Source organism: Drosophila yakuba, chromosome 3R (genome assembly GCF_016746365.2).
Source record: "Drosophila yakuba strain Tai18E2 chromosome 3R, Prin_Dyak_Tai18E2_2.1, whole genome shotgun sequence".
Taxonomy (NCBI): domain Eukaryota; kingdom Metazoa; phylum Arthropoda; class Insecta; order Diptera; family Drosophilidae; genus Drosophila; species Drosophila yakuba.
In genome coordinates this window covers 11,189,353-11,209,578 of record NC_052530.2, presented here as the reverse complement: position 1 = coordinate 11,209,578, position 20,226 = coordinate 11,189,353, and the positions used below count along the sequence as shown (strand labels likewise).

General features: G+C 47.3%; 10 protein-coding genes across 17 annotated transcripts; 5 read left to right on the top strand and 5 right to left on the bottom strand.

Annotated features, from left to right (window-relative positions):
- Positions 1-591: 591 nt before the first annotated feature.
- Positions 592-1,783, top strand: LOC6536384 (mitochondrial pyruvate carrier 2). Of its 2 annotated transcripts, XM_015192236.3 has the most exons (4): positions 592-731; positions 817-987; positions 1,043-1,083; positions 1,457-1,783. In XM_015192236.3, the coding sequence occupies exons 2-4, from the start codon at positions 840-842 to the stop codon at positions 1,724-1,726; spliced, it is 459 nt and encodes a 152-aa protein (XP_015047722.1). In that variant the 5' UTR covers positions 592-731; positions 817-839; the 3' UTR covers positions 1,727-1,783. The 2 variants fall into 2 exon arrangements, with proteins under 2 accessions (XP_015047722.1, XP_002096966.1); XM_002096930.4 differs by having other exon boundaries at positions 592-987.
- A 204-nt stretch (positions 1,784-1,987) lies between these two features.
- Positions 1,988-3,205, top strand: LOC6536383 (U6 snRNA phosphodiesterase). 2 transcript variants are annotated; one of them, XM_002096929.4, is made up of 3 exons: positions 1,999-2,192; positions 2,245-2,586; positions 2,646-3,205. In XM_002096929.4, the coding sequence occupies exons 1-3, from the start codon at positions 2,095-2,097 to the stop codon at positions 2,980-2,982; spliced, it is 777 nt and encodes a 258-aa protein (XP_002096965.1). In that variant the 5' UTR covers positions 1,999-2,094; the 3' UTR covers positions 2,983-3,205. The 2 variants fall into 2 exon arrangements, with proteins under 2 accessions (XP_015047721.1, XP_002096965.1); XM_015192235.2 differs by lacking the exon at positions 2,646-3,205 and having other exon boundaries at positions 1,988-2,192; positions 2,265-2,471.
- On the bottom strand, positions 3,080-6,066 carry LOC6536382 (dynein regulatory complex protein 11). Of its 2 annotated transcripts, XM_039376078.2 has the most exons (6): positions 5,827-6,066; positions 4,720-5,720; positions 3,758-4,666; positions 3,525-3,695; positions 3,323-3,471; positions 3,080-3,266 (listed from the first exon to the last, which is right to left on the bottom strand). In XM_039376078.2, exons 1-6 carry the CDS (start codon positions 6,064-6,066, stop codon positions 3,262-3,264), a joined length of 2,475 nt encoding a protein of 824 aa, XP_039232012.1. In that variant the 3' UTR covers positions 3,080-3,261. The 2 variants fall into 2 exon arrangements, with proteins under 2 accessions (XP_039232012.1, XP_002096964.1); XM_002096928.4 differs by having other exon boundaries at positions 3,080-3,471.
- A 102-nt stretch (positions 6,067-6,168) lies between these two features.
- On the bottom strand, positions 6,169-8,314 carry LOC6536381 (vacuolar protein sorting-associated protein 45). Its single transcript, XM_002096927.4, has 3 exons — positions 8,149-8,314; positions 7,887-8,085; positions 6,169-7,835 (listed from the first exon to the last, which is right to left on the bottom strand). The coding sequence occupies exons 1-3, from the start codon at positions 8,239-8,241 to the stop codon at positions 6,403-6,405; spliced, it is 1,725 nt and encodes a 574-aa protein (XP_002096963.1). The 5' UTR covers positions 8,242-8,314; the 3' UTR covers positions 6,169-6,402.
- Positions 8,315-8,570: 256 nt separating this feature from the next.
- Positions 8,571-10,727, top strand: LOC6536380 (metaxin-1 homolog). 2 transcript variants are annotated; one of them, XM_015192234.2, is made up of 5 exons: positions 8,571-8,806; positions 8,898-9,044; positions 9,139-9,417; positions 9,669-10,064; positions 10,128-10,727. In XM_015192234.2, exons 1-5 carry the CDS (start codon positions 8,720-8,722, stop codon positions 10,167-10,169), a joined length of 951 nt encoding a protein of 316 aa, XP_015047720.1. In that variant the 5' UTR covers positions 8,571-8,719; the 3' UTR covers positions 10,170-10,727. The 2 variants fall into 2 exon arrangements, with proteins under 2 accessions (XP_015047720.1, XP_002096962.1); XM_002096926.3 differs by having other exon boundaries at positions 8,572-8,806; positions 10,236-10,727.
- Positions 10,723-12,496, bottom strand: LOC6536379 (methyl-CpG-binding domain protein 3). Of its 3 annotated transcripts, none has more exons than XM_015192232.3 (3): positions 12,220-12,496; positions 11,644-11,982; positions 10,723-11,335 (listed from the first exon to the last, which is right to left on the bottom strand). In XM_015192232.3, the coding sequence occupies exons 1-3, from the start codon at positions 12,411-12,413 to the stop codon at positions 10,846-10,848; spliced, it is 1,023 nt and encodes a 340-aa protein (XP_015047718.1). In that variant the 5' UTR covers positions 12,414-12,496; the 3' UTR covers positions 10,723-10,845. The 3 variants fall into 3 exon arrangements, with proteins under 3 accessions (XP_015047718.1, XP_002096961.1, XP_015047719.1); XM_002096925.4 differs by having other exon boundaries at positions 11,644-11,979; XM_015192233.3 differs by lacking the exon at positions 11,644-11,982 and having other exon boundaries at positions 12,220-12,494.
- Positions 12,497-12,698: 202 nt separating this feature from the next.
- Positions 12,699-14,518, top strand: LOC6536378 (AP-1 complex subunit mu-1). The gene is made up of 2 exons (XM_002096924.4): positions 12,699-13,799; positions 13,855-14,518. Exons 1-2 carry the CDS (start codon positions 12,978-12,980, stop codon positions 14,311-14,313), a joined length of 1,281 nt encoding a protein of 426 aa, XP_002096960.1. The 5' UTR covers positions 12,699-12,977; the 3' UTR covers positions 14,314-14,518.
- Positions 14,519-14,554: 36 nt separating this feature from the next.
- LOC6536377 (2-oxoisovalerate dehydrogenase subunit alpha, mitochondrial) lies at positions 14,555-16,451 on the bottom strand. 2 transcript variants are annotated; one of them, XM_015192231.2, is made up of 4 exons: positions 16,291-16,451; positions 15,694-16,228; positions 15,468-15,633; positions 14,555-15,328 (listed from the first exon to the last, which is right to left on the bottom strand). In XM_015192231.2, the coding sequence occupies exons 1-4, from the start codon at positions 16,354-16,356 to the stop codon at positions 14,779-14,781; spliced, it is 1,317 nt and encodes a 438-aa protein (XP_015047717.1). In that variant the 5' UTR covers positions 16,357-16,451; the 3' UTR covers positions 14,555-14,778. The 2 variants fall into 2 exon arrangements, with proteins under 2 accessions (XP_015047717.1, XP_002096959.1); XM_002096923.4 differs by having other exon boundaries at positions 16,288-16,449.
- A 262-nt stretch (positions 16,452-16,713) lies between these two features.
- On the top strand, positions 16,714-18,421 carry LOC6536376 (probable tRNA (uracil-O(2)-)-methyltransferase). Its single transcript, XM_002096922.3, has 2 exons — positions 16,714-16,996; positions 17,053-18,421. The coding sequence occupies exons 1-2, from the start codon at positions 16,732-16,734 to the stop codon at positions 18,351-18,353; spliced, it is 1,566 nt and encodes a 521-aa protein (XP_002096958.3). The 5' UTR covers positions 16,714-16,731; the 3' UTR covers positions 18,354-18,421.
- Positions 18,360-20,117, bottom strand: LOC6536375 (RNA-binding protein with serine-rich domain 1). The gene is made up of 3 exons (XM_002096921.4): positions 19,948-20,117; positions 19,709-19,870; positions 18,360-19,428 (listed from the first exon to the last, which is right to left on the bottom strand). Coding segments are annotated over exons 1-3 (1,128 nt in total). The 5' UTR covers positions 19,950-20,117; the 3' UTR covers positions 18,360-18,464.
- Between the last annotated feature and the right edge of the window lie 109 nt (positions 20,118-20,226).

The following is a 20,226-nucleotide window of genomic DNA, read 5'->3' as shown; positions in this document are numbered from 1 at the left end:
TTTTCAGTGTTTACTTAGGAAAACTTGGCATTTTATCAAAAATCTAAAAGTAATCAATATCTAATTCTTTGATTAAATACAAATCTGGTCGAGTGGTTTAAATTAAATGTGCAGTTAATAATTGCAAAAGAGTATAATTCCTTAGAAGCCTATTGAAACCGGATTATCAAGAATATCACATCACTCATACGCCATGTGTGCTGAGTGTATTTGCACATTTGATAAATTTGCGAAAAATGGCCAAAAATTTGAATTTCCTTTTTTGAGCACAGGAGGATAGGGAATTTTGTCACGAATTCAACGACATTCCACTTTTGGACAACTATTTTTATTGCTATCGAAAAAATAGACTGCTTTAAGTTTTACACAATTAGTCATGAAAAACACTAATTAATTAAAAATCAATAAAAAGAGAATACAACTAACAACTTTTATTAGTTTTGTGGCAAAAGCAAAGTGTGAAAAGAGGGGCTAGCGTCGTATACTTGTAGCTGATAATGATAATGATGGTGATAACAGGAGCTCAAAGCTAATAATACTAGCGAAACATAAACATATGTACATATGTGTATGGACGCCGAACCTTTCGGAAAGCTCAGTTGTAGATGGACGCTACGTTGGAGCTGTTGTGTCTCAGATTGTTCAGGAGCACCACTTCCCACCTGCTTTATCTCAATACCAACCGAGTCCAGTCAATCAACCCATACTCAACAAATACTTGATTAGAAGAGGTTGGCTATATAGATTTCCTCTCGACTTGCAAATCCAACAGCAGTTTCTCTTTGCAACTGCGATCGGTTGGACGTTGGAAAATAGAGGGAAAACACCTGCAATCCGGAATGTCTACCACTCCTCCAACTCCGCCTGCTCCCACAGCTCCAGCTTCCACCGGCAAGGGTCTTCACTCCAGGGCGTACAATGGACTAATCAGCGCCTGTGACAAGTATGTGCCCGCCAAGTTGCGACCCTTGTGGATGCATCCTGCAGGTGATAACTGAGGTACTTCGAGCACCGAGAAGATACTAACATATCTTTCCTCCAGGCCCAAAGACCATATTCTTCTGGGGTCCCATCGTTAAGTGGGTAAGTTTTTGGCACTACTTGCATAACTATGAACCCTGCGTCCTTCGCCAATTGCCATTATCACCGTACTGATAAACAAATCTGTGGGCGCATATTGTGTTTTATTATTATTTGTTTAGTTCTCGGCAAACCTGTTCAAGCTCGCGATAAATTAATACGTATGTATATACCATTTTCCTCTCCACGCGCGAGATTCTGATAACTGAATGATTGTGCGGTTTTCGTGGCTCATGGAATATTTCATAATACTTTTGCTGTTTTGCCTGGGAGCTTTGGCAACATGCCATTCAGATTTGCAGTCAATGGGGGGACTTACCCTACATTATCGGCCTGATCCCCCTAATCTCCGCCCGCATTCTATCTTCCACTACAGAGCCTTGTTATCGCGGGCATCGGTGATTTGACGCGTCCTGCGGACACGATCTCACCCAACGGATGCCTGGCTCTTGGGGCAACAAACCTGATCTGGACGCGCTACTCCCTGGTGATCATTCCGAAGAACTATAGCTTGTTCGCGGTGAATCTCTTCGTGAGTCTGACTCAGCTCTTCCAACTGGGCCGGTTCTACCATTACCAGTGGGAGCAGTCGAAGCTGGAGAAGAATGGCGGCGAGCAGTGCCCGGCTATAGAAGCTAGTTTGTAGTAGACCAATTTGTGCATTTTAATAGATTCAGTCCAAATAAAAAAAACTAGTTTTAAATTTTAAGGCTTTTAACGGTCAATACTTTTTATCTGGGGAACTACAAAATTTATAATAAAAAATAGCTAATAATGAGCGTTAAATCATTTTATATTATCTATATAGTGTAAATTTTGTCTTTAATTTTATTAATAAATTAAATTTCTTAGAACAAACAAATGTTTTGTAATAATTAAAAAAAAAAGCTAAATGTACATCACTTTTGATTTAATCGATAAATGTAAATAAAAACATTGGGCTGTAAAGCGAAAATTGGGCTGTTGGTAGCTTGTTAAATGAAATAAAACAAGAATATATAAATAAATAATAATATGGCCCTCGTGGACTATGGCGACAGCAGCTCCACCGCTTCCGAAGATGAGGACTGCACCGAAACCATACAAACTCCAGCTCTGAACAGCTTGAAAAGGTAAAGTGCTTTACTGCAGTACCCGTAGATTTCTACATTTTAACCGCCGAAGACCGGCCCTTCCCACAGCAGCCGCCCTGCTGGGCCCCAAGAAGCCCAAGCCCGAGGAGTTCGTCGAGGATGTGGTGGATGATCCTGCGCTGCATGGCGGCCGCATCCGTAGCTTCAAGCACGAACGCGGAAACTGGGCCACTTACGTCTATGTGCCGGCAACAGCTTGTGCTGACCAGCTGGAGGAGTTCCAATCGGAGGCCATTGCTCGTCTGGAGCCACACGTGGAACTGCAGCCGAACGAGTCCCTCCATCTGAGCCTGAGTCGAACAGTGGTGCTGCAGTACCACCAGATCGATGAGTTCTCCCGATCCTTGCAAGCCGCTCTCAACAGCTCTACGGGGTGAGCTGTTTGACCCAATAGCTAGAAGTAAGCCCAATACTAATAACCAATTCTTTTAGATTCGCCGCAACTTTGCAGGGACTGCGGATCTACACGAACGAGGAGCGAACGAGAACCTTCATTGCAGCGCCCCTGGATGCTGCTTTTGTGGAGAAGATGACTGCCATCCTGCAGCCCATCGACCAAGTCATGCTCGACTACCGGCTGCAGCAGTTCTATGTTCCGGCCTCGTTCCACGTCAGCCTTCTTTGGTGCGTGGGAGACCAGGAGAAAGTGCTCAACGAGAAACTATCGGATCTACAGGAGCTCCTCGAAGACCAAGACACACTCTCTCTTGCGGTCAATGAGGTTCACCTCAAGAGCGGCAACAAGGACTTCACTTACACGCTAAAATAGGATATTACCAATCTTTAATTGAGTAATAATTATTCTATTCTACATAAGAATAAGAATATATATATATCAATATATATTTATGCATGCTGCTTTCAAATAGGATGTAAAACCAAATATATTGATTTATTAGGTATAAAAGTTGATGAAAAATGTAATCCCATTTTAGTTTATAAATATAAACTTATACATTGTAGTTTCATAATAAACGCAAGATTGTAAGCAAGCCAAAGCGTTGAATGAATTGTAACCATTAGCAATCCAAAGAGGTGTCCTTATAAATTAGGCTTAAATATAAGAAGTGCAATGATTACTTTTCAATTAAGACCCTTTTTTTTGTTACCATTTCCCTGCTTGGCAGCCTGCGCCTGCTCCTCCAGCAATCGCTCCTCCTCCAGCTCCAAAAACCGCTGACGACGGCGGCCGAGTGGTGTCTTCGACCACCAGGAATCGAAAGCTTCCTCCTCCTCGCGATAGACAGGATCACGTGAGCTGCAAGGCATGGAAACTAACATGCATCTTATTTCGTAGCTTAAACTACACACCACAGAACATTGATCAGTTCGGCGTTGGTCAACGGTTGGGTGCGCAGCTGCAGCTTCCGCTTGCAGGTCATCACTTCCTTGAGGCAGGCATCGATGGACCCAATGGTGTAGCCATCTGATATCTTGGCCATGGCGCTGGTGTCCAGATTGGAAATGCCTCCGGAGTAATCGCTGTCGGGGTACAAACGACATTAATAGATTTCTTTGTTAAATCCATCACCAAGTTTACGCACTGCAACAATGTTTTCCAGGCATGCGACATGGCACCGTAATCCGGTCGTGGAATATAGATGAACCGATTGTAGACAGATTGAAGTAGCTTTTGGTCCGCCTCCCAGGGCAGATTGGAGGTGCCGATGAAAACGACGCGATCCTCGGGAGCAATGTTCTTAATCAGCTTGGGTAGATCCTTCTTCAGCCGCTTGGGATCTGTGCGATCAGTCTTCGGAATTTTCTTCATGAAGGGACGCTCCGCATCGCCCATGTATATCACTGCAGGTTGAAGCAGCCGTGACACCTTCAGTACCAGGTGGATAAGCATTATGAGTCCCGATTTGCCAGGATACTTTCCCACAATGTTAGCAGGGGTCAGATCGAAAAGCACGGCTCCCACCTCCGTGCAGATAGCGTGGAGCAGAGCCTTCTTTCCAGATCCTTTGGGTCCGGCCAACAGGATGGAACGTATAAGTGGAGTACAGTTGTGGATGGCATCGGATCCCAACGGAAGGATGCAGTACTCCGTAAGAATCTGGCGGATGTCGCCCGGCGAGGGATTCGTGCCATTCCTGGCCGTCAACGCCTTGTCGCCCAGGAATTGCTTCAGCCTTAGCTCCGGATATTTTCGGATTATGCCATTCGTTACCAGCTCTTCGTACAGCGACTCCGTAGTGCGATCCGGCGTCAGATCCTTCTCCTTCTTCTTTTTGCTCTTCTTGCCGGATCGCCGAGTCTTTTTGCTGCTCTTCTTGATCTTCTTGCCGACGGCCGTTTGGAGCAGCTCGATCTCCTGGCGCATTACATCGTCGACGGCGCGCCGAAACTCCAACTCCACCTCCTGGTACTTGTCGCTGTAGATCATGTCCTCGTAGGCCGCTTGGCTCAGCACACCGGTCTCATCCTTATCTCGCCAGGTATCGTTAAAACTGAAGTTTTAAATATATTAAATCTAGTTTTATTAATGAATTGCTTTACCTACAGATCGATTTCAGCACGGATGTCTGGTAGGCAGACGGATGGCGCCGGCTGGAAGCTAACTTCCTCGTCTTGGTTTTCGTTAACGTTGAGGTCACCACTGCGTGCGGGTGACTTGGACTTATCCTTTGTCTTTCGCGACTCCTTGGAGGAGCGGGCCGACGACCGGCTGTGCTCGCTCTCAGTTCCAGGTCGACTGAAGATATGCAATGACCCACCCTGATCCTCGGAGGGAAAGTCCGGCAGCTTGCCAGTTTTATCGTAGCAGTCTCTTACCCAGGCCCGAATCTCATCGGCGATGTCCTCCTTCATGCTGGCTCCGTGCTTGGCCCGAATCTCCTCCTTCAGTGCGCTCTGGCGCTCCTCAAACTCTTTTCCGTAAACGGCTTGCGCCTGGTAGCGCTTATCGTTATGCTGCAGCTTCTCCAGTTTCTCGGCCCGCTCCTTAACCACAGCCGGTGGTGGTGGCAGCATTCCGATGAGAATCATCTCCTCCATCTTGCGGCGGCGCGTAATCCGTCGGGCTGTGTGGCCACGCCACATCTTCTGAATCTTCATGGCAGCCAACAGACCGGAGTCACTGCGCTCCTTTTCGGTGCGCTCCTCCGACTTGCCCTTCTCCTTAAGGATGCGGATCTCCTTCATAAAGTGGGCACGTAACCGTCCTTGTCGCGCTCGCTCATGCATTTGAAGCATTCTAATGGCTTCGATCTCGGTGGTCACCGTCTCCTCCAGCTCGTGCTCTTCAAGCCAGCCCAGCTTCGTTAGGATCTCGTGCATGGTTTTCTTACGAAACTCAAGCTCCTGCTGACGCTCGCGAAGAAAGTAGCGGGGTATCCGCAGCTCCGTTTCCATGGGTGTCAGGCGCAGGCGTTCCACCACCTCATCGTTGTAGCTGAACTCCATCAAATCGATATTCACGAGATCGTGTTTCAGCTCCACCACTCGACCCAGACAGGCGTCCAGTAACTTGCGCACCAACTGACGCTTCTGAGGCTGAATCATCTATAGAGAGATTAGGTGCAAGTAAAAATCAAAGGATTGAAAGCTCTGCATGTATCCCATTTTTATTTGAAAGGTCATCTTAGGCCTTACAAAGCCGTATACCCACATTATCGTAGACATCCTCCAATCGATTGCTCAGGCATATGTAGCGCAGATAGAACTCGTACAGACTTGACTGCAGCAAGGCCTTGGCATCTGCATCGGCGGCTACGGAACCGACCGCGGCATTCATGGTGGCCACCGTCGTCTCCACATCCTGGTGCTGCCTCTCATAGTCAATCGTGGAGAGCAGCTCGCATTCATGCTGGGATTGGTGCCAGATATCGTTGAAATATGTGCTGGACATGATGGTCAATGATACTCCAATGAAAAACTGAAGCTTTGAGCCCAACGAAACGTTGCCTTGGAGTTGCCAAGAAACTTATTGCCAAACAAACAAATGAGCGAATAGTATTTTTGTACACACATGGCTAAATATATAATACATTTTGTCTAAGGCGTTGCCTTGTGTTACCCTCTAGAATAACAATTAATATATTACATGGATACGTTTAAAAGGTTAAATAGTCCGATGGATTTGAATTGGTATAATGCATGGAATAGACTTAATACATAATGCACATTCATATGTAGTTAATAAATAGTTAACAATATAATTGGAGCTATCTAGTGAAAATAGGCTTTAAATGTTATCCGTGGAACAGTATTTGATCATGGATTTGGTGTGCTTAAATTGAATGCCACTAGTGGAGGCCATAACCTCTTGGATAAAACTCTGCGAGTTATGGATGGTGGTGCCGCCAAGGATGACTTTATAGCCGGCGTTGTTTAGCTGGTGTACCGCTAAGGCCTCCTCGTACGTGGCGCCGCCAATAATAAACACAACCACCTCCTGTGGTGGTCGTCGGAATGGCACGAGCTCAGAATTTATGGCCGGGAAGAGAGGATCCAGTTCGCGTCCCTTGAACACATCCTCTAGAGTTTCCTTCAACAGGGGTGTGTGCTGGGTGAAGACATTTTCCACACCCTTAAGGCCCTTAATTAAGTTCCGTGTCAGCTTTACGGCGTCCGTTATCCGCACCATATTGAACAGATCCCCTTGTCGTACGTGGGTTCCAGCATACTCGATCAGCGAGGGCACTATAGCCGCTCGTCCCCCGCGCGTTTTGATGATCTGCAGCAGTCCAGATGTGTCGCAGTTGGCGTGTCTCTCGTACCGCAATGCGTAGAGTGCCACCAACTTTAGGGCATCATCGATGGAAACCCGTTCGTCCGCAATCAATTTCTTGATTCTCTGCAGCTGGGCAGAGTGTTCTGCCTTGCAGGCAATCTCCTGTTCAAGCTCGGAGACCTCGAACAGATTCCTTTTGTTGCTCAGCGCCGACAGTTCGCCAATCACACACAAATGCTTCTGCACGGTCCCAGACATTTTCTTAAACTGGGGATACGACTCAATAAAGTTCTTCATGTCCGATATGCTCTCCACCTTCTTGTGGTCGTTCGCCTTGCGTTGGAACTCCTCCATCAGTTGCTTAATGGTGGATCCGATTTCGCCGTAATTGGCGTACATGTTGTTGCCATAGAATTCATCCTGATCACCGGATAGAACCAGCTCCTTGAAGTCCTTAGGCACGTTTGGGCGATTGGACAAGTCCAAACGATTGTTTTTTATGTGCAGCAACTCATGCACCATGGCCTGATATGTCCACTGATGCAGGAGCGGTGTCACAGGGTCGTCCCTGCGGTCCAGCACAAGCAGCAGCGGTGGCGCAGCGCCATCCATGTTGGAGCGAAAGTCAAACAGCGAGGACTCTTTTGTGATCTGCTCGTAGATGAGCTTGGCCAAAAGCTGCGCTGCCTGAGAACCAGCTCGGTAACGGATGACGGGGTTCAGTTTCAGGGACAGCAGCACAGCTGTGATGCCCTGCATGCTGCGGTTCAGAGCGTCCGGCAGCCAATTTAGATTCGCCATGCAATTGGGAATGCTTAACGAGAACAGATTCGGGTTGACGCACAGGTAGTCCGCATACAGTTCCTTCACCTCTCGCACCGACTCGGATTCGTCGCACTCTGCCAAGTACTTAATGTCCGTCCGGGGAATGATGTTGCTGAAATCTATTTATGAGTTTAGTACTATTCCGAGCGGGCTTCTCTTGACCCACTTACAAATGTAATAGGCGCTGTATTTGGGATTCCGCAGCTCATTGGCCAGCAGCTGGATGTTTTGCTTAGTGGGGCGGATGAAGACAATGCATTTGAGATACTTCAACCGCTCGTTGGATCTTCCCGAGTCCAGGCGTTCAAACAGGTACACCTCCCGCTGCAGCATGTCCGATTGGCTAAAGGCCATCGAAATGATACTGGTCTACGAATGATGTGGATTTTTAATCATATGGTAGGGGATTTGGTTCGCAGTCCTTGTACTTACAGTCTCCTTGTCCAGCAGGATGATTTTCATGCCCGGTCCAGACTCGGAGCACATTTTCTCAATGTACAACTTGATTCCGCTTATCAGATTCATGTTTGCTAACTAATTTACTGCGAAAATCCTCAATTAATGTTTTTTTCGCAAACAGATGGGATAGAGATGAGCTAATTTCGATAACTCCGTGATAACAGCGGTGACTGACCATTCGCTAAATCTAGCTAATGTTGTTCATGGAATGTAAAATATGTAAATAAAAAATCAACTAATTTATTTGCAAGTGTAACCTAACTGGTAATAAAGATGATAGAATTTCGAATATAGTATAGATTTTTGTGCAGCTAAACTAAGCTTAAAGTAGCAGCCCTTATCCCTGGCCAGCAATCGATAAGGCGCCGAAATGCTCTACCGATATATCGAGTGCCCAGTAGTTATCAGTCTGAAAGCACTCTCAGCAGTAAGCCAAAAATTGTGGCATATATTTTTGGATTCAAATTCGGATGGCAAAACATGCAGGTGCACTGTTGAAAACCGGCTAAATACAAGAGTACGAGCAAGCAAAGACTAGGACACAATGGAGATGCATCTGGGAGCAACGCTGCATGTGTACAAGGGGGAGTACGGACTGCCGTCCATAGATTTTGAATGTTTACGTGCTCTGGTAAGTTCCGTTGCATCACACGGCGGCCAGCACGCCTGTTTTTGCCCACTATCGCTGTAATTGATGAGACCGCCTCTTTGCCGGGTAACAGTGCCTCCTGCGATTCACCCGCTGTCCCATGGACGTGCAGACCAGCTCCAATCCCCTGCGTTCAGGTGCCGGAAAACTGCCCTATCTGCAGATCGGCAACCAGAAGTTCGCGGGCTATAGGCAAATTAAGCGCGTGCTGGATCTCGAGGTGAGTGTGCAAAACAATGCCGGGTGAACAAACTGCAGGGTCTATTTATAGGTATGTTTTCCTATGGGCTTAATTCGACGTATAATTCTTCCAGGGTTACCCGATAGATGCGCATTTAAGCACTAAACAAAAGCATTTGTCCACCGCCTACGCCAACTGGGTGTTCACCAATCTGCATGCCTACTACCACTACTTCCTGTACGGAGAACCCCACAATTTTGACACTACCACGAGGGGTCTCTACGCCAAGCGCACGCCATTCCCCTTCAACTTCTACTACCCGTCATCCTATCAAAGGGAAGCTTGCGACGTGGTCCAAGTGATGGCCGGTTTCGATGTGAACGACAAGTTGGACAAGCACGAAGGCGACTACGTGAGTGCTTCCTATTACATTTTATCTTATTCTACATAATTGGTCTAACTTGTATGATATTTTTGTTTATCTAACCTATGATTCACGTCCAAATTGCCTTTTGATTTGAAATGTTTCATCAGATGCTTATATTAGTGCATAAAATTGTCCTAAAAATATTTGTCATTTCATCATATATAGACTTGTTCATATCAATGGGTTTAATCAATTTCATGAACATTAATTGATTTTTTTATTTAATATTTTTCCAGCTCGTTGTCAATGCCAAGAAGGTAGTTAATCTGCTGTCCAGTAAATTGGGTCGCAAGGTATGGTTCTTTGGCGACACCTACAGCGAGTTTGATGCCATCGTCTACAGCTATCTCGCCATCATCTTTAAGATCGCACTGCCCAACAATCCACTGCAGAATCACATTAAGGGCTGCCAGAACCTAGTAAACTTTATCAACCGCATCACGAAGGACATATTCCGCAACGAGGGTTACAGTTCCGTCAAACTCACAAAGACACCCAGTGGCACGGAGGCAAGTCTGACGGCTTCGGAGCGCAAGTTCCTGGATTCTGAGCTCAACACCAAAATAGTGGCCGGCGTGGGAGCAGTGTTGGCCATGGGAGCGTTTGCGGCATGGCGTGGGATTTACAACCAGGTGGGAATCTTTGACTGAAATATGTAGTACTTAACCCTTAACTGCCTGGAGCTTATTTGATAGTTCTGGTTCAATGTCTTTGTTTGGCTCCAGACACTCATGTAGACTACAACCTGAGCAGGTGCAAAATTCTCAGTTAATTGCAAATTCCGATTGCTTCATCCCTTGCAGCTAACGACACGCTCTTCGACGGACTATGATGGCATAGATTACGAGGATGACGAGATGGAGGAGGGCCTAGACTAATCGCATCTCTGCAACGATATCTACGTGTATAGTATATATATTAAAATACAATGTGGGGATGAAGCACAAAAACTGTCCAGCCTTAAAGGTTTGCGTAAACACTAAAGAAGTTCGATTTATTTGGTCATAGATCTTTGGACCGAAAAGAAATCAAGACATCGTTTCAGGTAATGATCTTTATTTAAATAAAAGATCCTCGTCTTGGATTGCTTTTGGTTCCAAAGATTTGTCATACAAATTGACCGACCTAGTATGAATATTCGATTTATGTATTATAGTTCGAATTCGTTTTTAAACCGTCTTGTATAAAATAGCATTTTAAAATCATCTGAGCGTAAAAAAAAAGGATAACAGAGCCCCGTTGTTATGGAAAGACAAGCGGATCGTTCTTAATGTCCAATAAAAACCTCGATTGGAGTTGGATTTGGTTTATTACACACTAGTCTTAAACGTAGATTTCGAATAGGGGTCAATACGATAGAGATGTTAGAGCCTACAATGGAATTGGTAGATGCATGAGGGATGACCATTGAACTCATGTTTTGAGTGCATCCTGCAGCTTTCGCCGCGCCACACCGACTCTATCCTCCTGCTTGCGAATGTCGTCCTCCGAAATGATAACCGCGTGCATGAGCGGCTGTTCAGGATTCATGAACGCCATGGCATTCTTAGTCAAATCAGACTTCGTAGAACTCTGGCCGTGAACGCCGGCGTTGAGCATATGCAGGGCCGTGGCCACCGACTGGAGGACGGTCTGTTCGTTAACATTGGGGCCAACTGTGCGTATGGTCTTGGGCAGTGAGATGTCGTCTAGCTCCTCGCCGCTGTCGTGGCAGGCGCGGAGTCGTTCCAGCCGCTTTTCCCAGAACAATTGCTTCGGCTTCTCCCGAGTGCCATGCTTGGGATCATTCTTTGCTTTGGCGGGATCCTGTTTGTGGTTGCGAATCACTGTCACCGGTTGCTTGAAGATCGAGGCAGTCTGTCGGATTGGCGGTACCAGGGAGACATCTGTGCGCAGGGCTCGGCTGTAAGGGATTAAAGATAGAAAATGTATTAGAAAGATGCTTACAAATAGCTAAAACACCGAATAGCACATAAGACAAAACGTCAAGTGAAGCTTAAGCATGCAGAGATGGTGAACAAAAATCTCAGGTGGCATAGAGCTACAGCGTTTTTGAAGACAACTACGAATTGTTGGCCAATTGTGCGATTCTTTTTGGGTCATTTTGATTTCATGATTTTTGATTCCCGCAGGCTGTAGACCTTGCGTCCTGGCAAACAAGACATGACACGCTGGCATGCAAGAGTCAAGTGCTCCTCCACTTGGCTCTACCTGAGTTCGATCTGTTGCTGCTGGCGATTGGCAGTTGATGGTGAAGCAGATGCTGCTGCTGTTGCTGCTGACGAGGCGGCCGCTGCCGGAGGAGCAGCTCCTCCTGCTGCAGCAGCGTTGCCTCCTTGGCTCCGGGCGAACTTGCGCTTGAGGGCATTGGCCGCCGATCCAGTGGTGGCCCCATTACCACCCCCGCTGGCTATGGGCAGCGGCATGGCGCTGCAGCGGTACAGCGAAATGGAGGGCGAGGGCAGGGCTCGGTGTGGCATCTTGCCAGACTGGAAATCGGGGATTGCAATGTCCTGCGGCTTCCCCTCCGCCCTTTTTCCTGTGGGACTGCTGAACAGACACGGCGGTGGATGGAGATTTGGGTGGGTTAGGTAGTTCGTGTGTGTGTGTGTATACATAGGCGTGTGCGTGTGTGTGATGTGTGGTGTATGGTGTTTGGTTTATGCGGATGTAATAACAGAAAGGTAGTGAAAGTGATTAAACGTTTATCCGATGCAACAGCGTGCAGTGTTCCGATTTTAGGTAGTATATAGTACACTATATAGTAGTGTTGCTCTTCTTCTTTACCTGTAGTAGAAAACATCCACCTTATTATTGTTGTTGTTGCTGCTGGCTGTGGCACTGCTGCTGTTGTTGTTGCTGCTGGCGTTGCTATTGGCGCTGCTGCCGGATTTTCGGACCTCGTCGCGTTGCCATCCCTTTGGCAGGACACTGCAGTCGACGCGTTTGCGCTCGATTGTGACGCTCGGGTTCATTTGCATGCTCGCCGAAGTAAATAATTAACAATTCCACAAAAGCAGCGTCTGGACTAGCAGCAATGTGGCCGTACTGCGGATGGCCACAAATGCCAAATCGCTATAGAGATGCTAGTGTATGATACGAAACTATTTCGTAAAATATTTGTTATTCGAATTAACAGGGAGCAATGGTTTAAGTGAGCGCATTTCAATTCGTTATATAGTTTTGAAACTTTTAGCTTAAGTCGCTAGGAAAGCACCACTAGCTCATCTCACCTGGCCACACTGTCCACCACCTGGTATATTCATTTCACAACACTGGTGCGCAAGCGAACAAGAAGAAGCAGTAGCAGAAAAGGCGACGTAAGAAATTTCGGAGTTTTCATTCGCATTTTCCGGGCCACGAAACGGAATATGTAAATCCAGCCCATCGACAGACCAAGCCCACTCATCGACTTAACGCGACAGTCGCCAACTTCTACGCGCAACGCCTGCCGCGAGCAGTAGAACCAGCCAAGCGACCACCCACTCGATCCAATTGGGAATTTCACACCTGGGACAAGTGGCAGCTGCTGGGAACCAATAGTCATGTCTTCGTCGGCCATTTTCGTTCTGGACGTGAAGGGCAAGGTGCTGATATCGCGGAACTACCGCGGTGACAACATTGACATGGCCGTGATCGACAAATTCATGCCGCTTCTGATGGAGCGCGAGGAGGAGGGCCTGATCACCCCAATCCTTCAGACGGCGGAGACTACGTTTGCCTACATAAAGACCAACAATCTGTATATCGTATCCACGACGCCGCGTAATAAAAACGTGAATATCGCTCTGGTCTTCGTCTTTCTGCACAAGATCGCCCAGGTCTTTGTGGAATACTTCAAGGAGCTGGAGGAGGAGTCCATTCGGGACAACTTCGTGATCATCTACGAGCTGCTGGATGAATTGCTCGACTTTGGCTACCCACAGACCACCGACTCGAAAATCCTACAGGAGTACATAACACAGGAGGGTCACAAGCTGGAGCTGCAGCCCCGCATCCCGGTGGCCGTGACCAATGCAGTCTCCTGGAGATCTGAGGGCATCAAGTACCGAAAGAACGAGGTGTTTCTTGACGTTATCGAGTCGGTGAATCTTCTAGCAAACGCCAATGGCAATGTGCTGCGCAGCGAGATCGTAGGTGCCATTAAGATGCGTGTCTACCTATCGGGAATGCCGGAGCTACGACTGGGTCTCAACGACAAGGTACTTTTCGAGAGCACAGGCCGCGGCAAGTCCAAGTCCGTAGAGCTAGAGGACGTCAAGTTCCACCAGTGCGTGCGGCTGTCCCGCTTCGAGAATGACCGCACAATCTCGTTCATTCCCCCGGACGGCGAGTTCGAACTGATGTCCTATCGTCTGAACACGCATGTGAGTATTTTTAAGTACTTAAGCAATACAAGACTAACTTAACCCTTGTTGACAGGTCAAACCCCTGATTTGGATCGAATCGGTGATTGAGCGGCATGCCCACTCCCGTGTGGAGTACATGATCAAGGCAAAGTCTCAGTTCAAACGAAGATCGACGGCCAACAACGTGGAGATCGTCATACCAGTGCCCGCCGACGCGGACTCGCCCAAGTTCAAGACAACCATTGGCAGCTGCAAGTACGCACCAGAGCAGAACGCAATCATCTGGACGATCAAATCGTTCCCGGGTGGCAAGGAGTATCTAATGAGGGCACATTTTGGTCTGCCGAGCGTGGAAAGCGAGGACAATACGGAGGGTAAGCCACCAATTCAGGTGCGCTTTGAGATTCCGTACTTCACCACGTCGGGAATCCAGGTGCGCTACCTGAAGATCATCGAGAAGAGCGGTTATCAGGCGCTGCCGTGGGTGCGGTACATTACGCAGAACGGCGACTATCAGCTACGCACCAATTGAAAGGAGCAACTCCCGTTCCTGCATCATTCCAGCCAAGCTTCAGCGAGTCATCCTGCAACAGGTAGCTTCATCTCCACCCGCGTTTTTGTCTGCGATGCGTTGCGTTAAGTCAAAAGTATATATTTGTATTCGTATTGTTTCAGTATATGTATATTGTATGTAAATCAAATTTAATAAATTTTAACACCTTTTCATAACACCTGCACCAGAGTGGGTCACTTTGAATGTGCAAATTAAGACCTAGGATGCAACCAAGTTTATTCTATTCATAAACGAGAGAAAACCCAATAAAAGTGTCTAATTTCACATATCCACCGACCCACCTGCACAGATGAGTCATAACAAACGGGTTGAACCCACAGAAAATTGTTTGCCTATTGCTTAATCATAATAAATGCACTTTCGATCGAGTCTCTCGGTTCGCTTTGATTTCTGAGTTGTTAGCATCTTTCTGGCACGTGGAATCTATTTCTCAAAGTTCTTCAAGGGATAGTGCTCCTTGTGGGCCTCGATGTGTTTTTCCAGCTCCTTACGCTGCTCTATTAAATGCTGCGGCATCTCCGCGTAGACGCCTTCGAACATCTCACGCCAGTTGGGCTTAAGTTTCTTCTCGGACACTGCAATCTGCTTCAAAACCTTTTTCCTGATATCCTTGACGTATTCGTTTTCGACATCCTCGTCGAACCAGCCTTTGTGCACCATGTATCGCTTGAGCTTCGATATTGGGTGTTCCACCGTGTTCCAAACCTCGATCTCCTCCGCAGGTCTGTAGGCTGTACTATCATCTGAGGTAGAATGGTGGCCCACTCGATAGGCCAAGGCCTCGAACACCACCGGTTTGTTCTCCTTAAGGACATACTCCCTGGCAGCCTTCATCGCATTATACACAGCGAATACGTCTGTGCCATCAACTCGAATGGTAGTAATTCCATAGCCCATAGGTCCGCGACCTGCGATTCCATCGCCCCTGTACTGTTCATGGGATGGAGTGGATATGGCGAAACCGTTGTTGCGACTGTGTGGAAAGGTACGTCATAGAGAGCATATTTAAATAGAACAGGGAGTATTCAATGATATTTTTGATAAGATATAAATTATTTCAACACATGTTATCTAATCTATGTGATGTCTTGTTGTTACTTAAAGTTACTTACCAGAAGAGGATAACCGGACTACCCAAAGTGGCAGCAAAGTTGAAGGCGGCGTGTGCATCTCCCTCGGAAGCAGCTCCCTCGCCGAAGTAACAGACTACACAAGCATCGTTGTTTGGCTTCAATTTCATGGCGTAGGCGGCACCAACGGCCTGAGGCATTTGGGTGGCTGCAAACCCAATAGATCATTAGCATTTCTTTTCAATTAAATTACACTATGTTAACTCACAAAGTGGACTGGAGATGGTAACAAAGTTAAGTTCCCTTGAGCCGTAGTGGACGGGCATCTGCTTGCCGCGACCCAAGTCTTCCGTGTTGCCATAACACTGATCGATAAACTGGTCGATGCGAAAGCCGCGCCATACCAAAACACCAGCTTCGCGATACTGTCCATAGATAAGATCCCGCATCTCCAAGGCGGCGGCACTGCCAATGTGTGAAGCCTCCTCGCCGAAATTGGTCATGTAGAACGATATTCTGCCCTGTCGCTGGGACTCGTACAGGATTTTGTCCATGGTGTTCAACAGTACCATATCGCGGAACATTTTCTCCACCACCTCACGGCCCAGCTGTGGATCCTGGGTCTCATCCGCTATATAGCCGTCCTGGTCCATCACCCGGTAAATAGGTATTGGTGCATAGTCTTCTGGCTGAATCAGATTTAACTTGCTGACAAACGGAGCCTTAGCGCCGGGAAAATTGGCGTAGTCATCCGCTGGCTTAGAGCTGTAGTCCCGCGCAGCTGTCGAGATCGCTCCTCGAATCTGTCAGTGGCAGAACCAAACAAATGACAACAAACCCATCTGATCACTCCAGCACTTACCACCTTAAGGTGCTGTTGGCGCCTCGCCACAGAGCCCAATATGTGCACCGATTTGCGCAGGAATGACATGGTATATAATTTGTGCCTAAACTATTAAATGCAACAGGTAATTTCGAAGATTCAGCTGCGTGTTTCCCAGCTGATTACGCAAGACATTGGTTGTTACCATATCGATAAGTCTCAATCAATCGATGTTTTAAGGATTGGTTATCGAGATCTCCAAATAAATTTTAAATAGTTTGAATTTTTCTGGTACTTTCTCATAAAAAACTTTATAAGAAACTTTAGGAATTAATAACCTTTTAATAATTACCATGACTAACGCAAGATAATATGTATGCAAGTTTAAATACGCGCCAACAAACAAATATCGATAGAAGCAGCAACCCATCGTGCGTATACTTAATATTCGCGATTTCATGTGTCACCTTCCTTTTCGACACTATGGCAGCAGTAGAAGAAGCACAATTCTGGCAGGCAATTGGAATACTGATCAAAAACTATCATGCTTTGAATAAAAAGATATTCGAGGTAGTCATTACCCAAGTGAAAAAGCATCAGGATGGGCGACTGTGTGAATCCAGTACGGAGGAGCTGTCGATGACCCTGAAGGAAGTCCCAAACAAGCGCACGTGCACAGGATTTACAATCGGATTCAAACTGCTGCCAAAAAAACTAGCGGATAACATTCTAGGCACCGGAACTGTGGGTGGGTATAATTAATACATGTAATATTTTATAGACAACTTATAAGCCTGATTACAGACTTTGAAAAATGTCTCTATGAGTGCCAATTTGCCAGCGATAGCATCGAAGACTTCTCCGTGAGACTTCTGGAGGGACAGTTTCAACTGGAGTCCAAATCGAACCCCAACTGGTTGGAATTCGTGCTCAGGCCAAAGCTTTTAAGCTGGTCCCAGTCCAAGCAGGATGAAGCTAAGGTGAAGTCATTGGGTCTGGTAAATGTGGAAAAGTACAATGATCTGTATAAGGAGTTGAAACAGAGGCATTCACAACGCCTGCTAGAACACTGGAAAACCGCACAGGAATCCACGGATCCGTTGAAGTTCATTTATGAGGATTTGGCCATCGCCGCATATCTCATGGTTTTGTGGAGTCAGACACAATCGGAGCCGAATGCTTTCGCCGACTTGGGATGTGGAAATGGTCTTTTAGTTCATGTGTTGAACGCCGAGGGCTACAAAGGGTATGGCTACGATATAAGAAAGCGAAAACTATGGGCTCTTTATCCGCCGGAAACTCAAAAGAGCCTAATTGAAAAAGCCGTGGAGCCCAACAACTTCCGCTTGGATTTTCCGGATGTGGATTGGTTGATAGGTAATCATTCCGACGAGCTGTCTCCTTGGCTTCCGGTTTTGGCTGCTCGGTTGAACATCAACTACTTCCTACTGCCCTGCTGTCCCTATGAACTGTCGGGAGCGAAGTTCCGCCGGCGGAATACGAAGATAAGTGCATACCAGGATTTCTTTAAATACGTCAGCCAGGTCTCTCATGAATGTGGCTATGAGATCCTACAAGACCGCCTGAAAATACCAAGCACCAAGCGCTTAGCCCTGTTGGGAATTAAAAGAAAAGCCTCGAAGGCACTTGAAGACTTAGAGTACTTTGTCCAGGAAGAGCTAAGAAAGTATAAAACCGGAGATGCCGAAATTAAGCTGCGCGAGAAGGAGGAAAGCGTTCGCAACTGCACGCGGGTAGATAAATCCATAATTGATGCTCTAGTGCTTAAGATATTTAAACAGATTCTGGATTCCAACGAAGATAAATGGTCTGGTCGACTGCCCATGCGACAGATTGCCCAGGCTCTCACCAAGGAAGAGCTGAGTGGCATCAAATCAGAGTGCGGAGGCATTAAAACATTGCTGCGCAATAAGCACGAAGTTTTCGAGTTCTGCGGTGGTGATCTCATAGGAATAAGAACCCCTAAACCAACAGCTGCTCTTCCACAATCCCATCTGACCATAAAAAAACGTAGCTGTTTTTTTAAGCTTCATCACCCGCTGGGATGCCCTCTCGAGGGTGCTGAGTGCTCGTTTATACACTAAACCAACTCTCTATGTGTGTGGCCTCTGCTCACGTTTATTATTTGAATTAAAATATAAAGAAAAGTGCAGTAATCGTGTCAATTGTAGAAACTAGGAGTCGATCGGTGTCCTCTAACGAGAGCTGTCACTGCTATTGCTACGACGTCGTCGACGAATGGGAGAGCGGGAGCGGCGACGTGGTGAACGTCGGTTCCTTATGGGTGACTGACGACGTCCGCCGCCGCCACCACCTCCTCCACGATTGTTGAACCTGTTAAACTGGGGTGGGGATCGCCAGCGGTTATTTGGCGGACGACGCATCGGTGGCGAGGGACGGCGCATGGGCGGTCGCTGTTTAGGTATGACAACCGGGGATACCGTGATCTCCTGGCCATCTATCTGACCGCCATCCATGTGCTTCATGGCCGACTCGCAATCCTCGGCCGTGGCGTATTCCACAAACGCCACGCCGCGTCCGAAATTCGGGTGATAACGATCTACGGGGAACTCCACATTCTTGACATCCCCAAAGCTGCTAAATATCTCGAACACATGGTCCTTGGTCACGTTGCGGGTGAGCCGACCGACATGAATGCGCACCGGTTTGGGCGTAGGCGACCGTGTGCGGCTGCGCGACCGGGAGCGCTCCCTTCTCTTCGGTGGCGGCGTCCTCTCCACGGAGCCACGACCACGACGACGTGGCGATCGTGAACGACTGGCTGAGCGGGAGCGCTCGCGCTTAACATTATTGCTATCGACCGCTGGCCTATCGTTGGATCCAGCACGGCGGGCACGATCCCTTGAACGACTACGACGATCGCGATCTCGCTCCGGCTCCTTTCGCGTCTTGCTGCCCGGTCTGGGAGATTTGGAAACACGCCTGGGTGAACGGGTGCGAGAGCGGGAACGTGATCGGGCGCTGGGCTTATCCTTGTCCTTGTCTTTGCCAGCAGCTCCGCCGCCACGTCGTCGATTCTTCTCGCTACGATCCGAGTCGCTGGACGACGACGATGAGGAGCTCGAGGAGTCGCTGGAGCTGCTTGAGCTTGAACGGGATGACCCGGAACTGCTGCGCGATGAGCTGCTGTCCGATGAGCTGGAAGAGGTGAATGGTTGTACTTATTTTCAGCAACTAAGAAAACGGCAATGCGGCTTGTAAATAGAAAAACACTGTTTAACTACGTTGAAATGATGTCCATATATGGCATTTAAATTACAATGACTTTTACAATTTTTTTTCGCTCGGAAGAATATATCTTCCCCTTTACTGTCGCCGTTCTTTTGCCTAGCAAGACGGACTTCCTGTAAGAAATAACCCTTATTCTGGGTGACAGATGGCAGCCATTTGTGGGGAACACCATTGCCGGCTGACTTACCTGCTTCTGGAGTCGCTGCTAGAGGACGCCGATCCGCGGCGTTTGCGCTCGCGGTCCCTGCGCGAGGAGCCGCTGGTCGCCTTACCGTCCTTCTCTTTGGCGTCCTTCTCCTTGTTGTCCTTTTCCTTCTCACCCTCGCCGGCGGGACTCTGGGCACGCGCCCTGTTTTTTTTTGCGGCCGAGAAAAAGGCGAAATGTTTTAGCCCATTTAGGGAGCAAAGTGCGGTGCAATTACTTACATTTTCGTATCGCCGATTTGTTAAACGATTAGTTTTATAGTACCGCACACTCTTTAAGGAGCAAGCTGAAATGTTTTTATTAATAAATCCTGATTTTTTCAACAGGAGTTAAAAGCGAGTAGCGTTTTCAGTGGCAATTTGTGTGACCGTATTGCGAACGTTCGAAAATCAGACTAAGCCATAAATAAATTTCCTACTGTTATTACTGACAAAATAAAGTGGTTCATTTTTGTTATTAAATAACTGTTTTGCTAATATTTAAAATCATTGCCAGCTAAA